The sequence below is a fragment of the Poecilia reticulata genome, linkage group LG6 (genome assembly GCF_000633615.1).
Source record: "Poecilia reticulata strain Guanapo linkage group LG6, Guppy_female_1.0+MT, whole genome shotgun sequence".
NCBI lineage: Eukaryota > Metazoa > Chordata > Actinopteri > Cyprinodontiformes > Poeciliidae > Poecilia > Poecilia reticulata.
The window spans coordinates 806,331-809,528 of record NC_024336.1 but is presented as its reverse complement, the minus strand read 5'-3'; the positions used below and the strand labels follow the sequence as shown (position 1 = coordinate 809,528).

Genomic DNA, 3,198 nt, shown 5'->3' with positions numbered 1-3,198 from the left:
GTGTGTGTGTGTGTGTGTGTGTGCGTGTGTGTGTGTGTGTGTGTGTGTGTGTGTGTAAAAACTAGCCAAAACGATGATAACACAGGAATCTCTAGTTAAACACTCACATAGAACACCTATTTCATTGATGTACCTAACATAAATAAACAGAACCCCTCTTGGACTTTAGATAAAAATTAATGGTCAAACCAAAATATTATGGTTTTGCACCAAATAGAGGAAACAAATCTCGTAGTAGGAATGGAGTAGCAGTGTRTGCCCTGGGTACTGTGTAGCTACTACAGAATGAGTCACAACCTGTACAACCAGCGCCACTTTTCCTTTCATCGGGAGCTGGAAAACACGGGATAACATAACAACTACGAGATTAGCGCTGAGAGAGGCCGTGCTAGATGAACAAAGCAACTTACTAGTGCAACAAAAGGCAAAATATGGCATTACTGAGGTCTGCTCAGGACAAATAAGGTTAATATAGCGGCTCAAACGGGGACGAGGCTCGTGTTTTCTCCAGAGACAGCCGAGTGCCTCGCGCTGCCCACCGCTGTTGCTTCCAGAGCCTTTTAGAGAAATAGATGCGCAGCACGTTTCACTGTCTTTTCCTCAGGACAGCCACGGCTCCACACTGAAATAAATATTTAAAAAATAAGAAGCAGCGTCTATGGGTAGCTTGCCTCCATATACGCGTCTTACCGTGTCGATACCTCCCGGCGCGGCAGCGACCAGTGTTTGTACCGGAGGAGGCTGCTCTCCGCTGGCTCCCTCCGACGCCATCTTCGTGCTGTAGCGGTCTGCTGGAGTGAGGGTGCATCCGGCACACACATTAACTATTGCGCTGCTGAGTGCAAAGCACGCCCCGAACGGTCATTGAAGGGAAAGAGAGACGGAATCTGACCAATTGAATAGAAAGCGACAGTTCTCCCAACATTCAGGAGCACACGACCTGAGTGTTTGGGCTACTGCAGCTGAGAGGAGGCGGGCGAGCGAGCAGTCCTGTAGGCGGGGGCCGACAGACGCGTCAATTCCAGATGTGGGGACCTGGTGTGCTACCGACTGAAAAAAGGGGACCCCCTGGCCGGCTGGATGGCTCCTTCACAGCTGCAGCTGAAATTCTTGATCACAAAATGATAGGCAGGTCATTACAATAATCCTTTAACTGTAAAAAATTCAGAAAAGCATGTTTCCTAAGAAGCAATGTGAACAGGAAGGATTATGAAACATTAGCAAAGAAAAAAAACATACATATTTTATATAATTGTGTGCTTTGGAGTTTCTGTGCTAATTAATTTTTTGCGAAGCAATAAAAGCTGGTAGCTCTTGAATTACAAAATAAAGCTGTATTTCCCTCAGCCTACTGGCTGCAATGTTGACGCCTTGAGATTCCATGAGACCTAAATTCTGAACATCATGGCATGGAGTGCATCCCAGTTTTCCATGTCTGGCATATAACCATTCATTTTAGCTTTTAAACTTGTTATATTGTTCCTGTGTCCAGACAGGGATAATCAGTAGCCCAACATCATGACCCGTTTGTTCTGAAGATCCCCCAGCTTCCACTTCTCTTCCTAACATGGCGCCTCCTYACCCTGACTCTCATACTGACAGGAGGAACCACAGAGCTCTGTTAGGTYAAAAGYACATCTTCTGAAGTTGGGATATTTTTCCTCCAACAGGTTCCAGAGGAATCACCTCAAACCAGATTTTGGACTAGATTTTATTTCAATGTCATTTGTGAATGTTAGAGCCCCATTTTCAACAGAGGAGCTGTAAAAGTTGAAAAAGGTTATTATTTTGGAGAAAGTCTCATCAACATCAATATTTCCACTAAATAAGAGGCAAAAATCAAAATTGTTTAATAAAGGACAAGCCTCTCAGACTCTGAGCCCGACAGCACCAAACAATTTTTTTATATTAGACAATTTAATTTTACATAATTATCGCGGTAGAAGCCATTTGTTTGTTAAATACCTAATGAAACATATTTACCGTGTTTGATGTTTGTTGTAAATGACGTATATTCACAAAGAATGAGATAATTAGTCCAAGTTTGTCGTTTATTGAACGTTCAGAAACTACAGGGACTGTGATGCGCCAAGACGAAGAAAACAACCTGAACCGCTGATCAACTCTAAACCACTCGCACATTTTTACTCTCCGTCCCTCTGTCATTTAAGCACACCCGTTGCCATGGCAACCTCCTGCGCTCCACAAGCCGACCCGAGATTATGTTAAAACATAACAAACAGTCCGTTACAATATTAGGTTTGCAGGCTTGATATTTATTTTTGCGATCATTAATAAACCTCTCATGAACACAGAGGTGGTTGATTAGTTCATTTTAAACTCCTGCTCTGCTAGTTATTTATTTTGGTAATGGAACCGAAACGCGCAGAATTGCGCAACACCTTGTTGAAACAATAATTACTGAGATTGTTCGTTAGGTCATTAATTTTAACATGTTTTGTTGATTTTTTTTGTTGTTGTTCTGCTGGTCTCATCGTCCTTGCTGCGTTCAGTTTGTCACCGAGATTAACTCAAAACCTTCCACGATGGTCGTGTTGCACCCCTGCTCTAGCAAAGCACGAACAGTTCAGAAACAATATGAAATGACAATAAAGGTATTCATTAACTGATTAAGTCGTGTTTTAGATTGTTCTTGAAAAACTAATTAGTCACGGCTAATTGGTGTGTAGAGGGGTGAAAAACAAGTTAATAGTAAATAAAACGATAAGTAAGAAAATAGGCATCCCAACATAATTTTTATTTTTGTATCTTTAATTTCTCATTGTAATAAGTTCTTTAGTGTTATTTTAGTTAGTCCTATGCAATTCCGCACACAACCGCTAGAGGCGCTGCCGCGTTGGTGAAATAGAGGAGATTGAGCACACAAGAAGAATAAATCTTCCTGTTCGATGCTAAATATCGTGATACATACAGTGGGGCTACCATCAGTAACACACTACGCCGCCAGGGACTCAAACCTGCAGTGCCAGACGTGTCCCCCTGCTTAAGCCAGTACATGTCAAGGCCCGTCTCAAGTTTGCTAGAGAGCATTTGGATGATCCAGAAGATGACTGGGAGAATATCATATGGTCAGATGAAACCAAAGTAGAACTTTTTGGTCAAAACTCTACTCGTCGTGTTTGGAGGAGAATGAATGCTGAGTTGCATCCAAAGAACACCATGCCTACTGTGAAGCAT

At 42.4% G+C, this 3,198-nt stretch overlaps 1 protein-coding gene across 3 annotated transcripts in view; it reads right to left on the bottom strand.

Annotated features, from left to right (window-relative positions):
- Window positions 1-1,010, bottom strand: part of cttnbp2 (cortactin binding protein 2) — a 92,375-nt gene extending 91,365 nt beyond the window's left edge. For all 3 annotated transcript variants that reach the window (XM_008410654.2, XM_017305253.1, XM_008410656.2), the window contains exon 1: window positions 691-1,010. In XM_008410654.2, coding sequence (XP_008408876.1) covers window positions 691-771 — 81 coding nt within the window. In that variant the 5' untranslated portion in view covers window positions 772-1,010. The remainder of the gene's footprint in view (window positions 1-690) is intronic.
- Window positions 1,011-3,198: the final 2,188 nt, after the last annotated feature.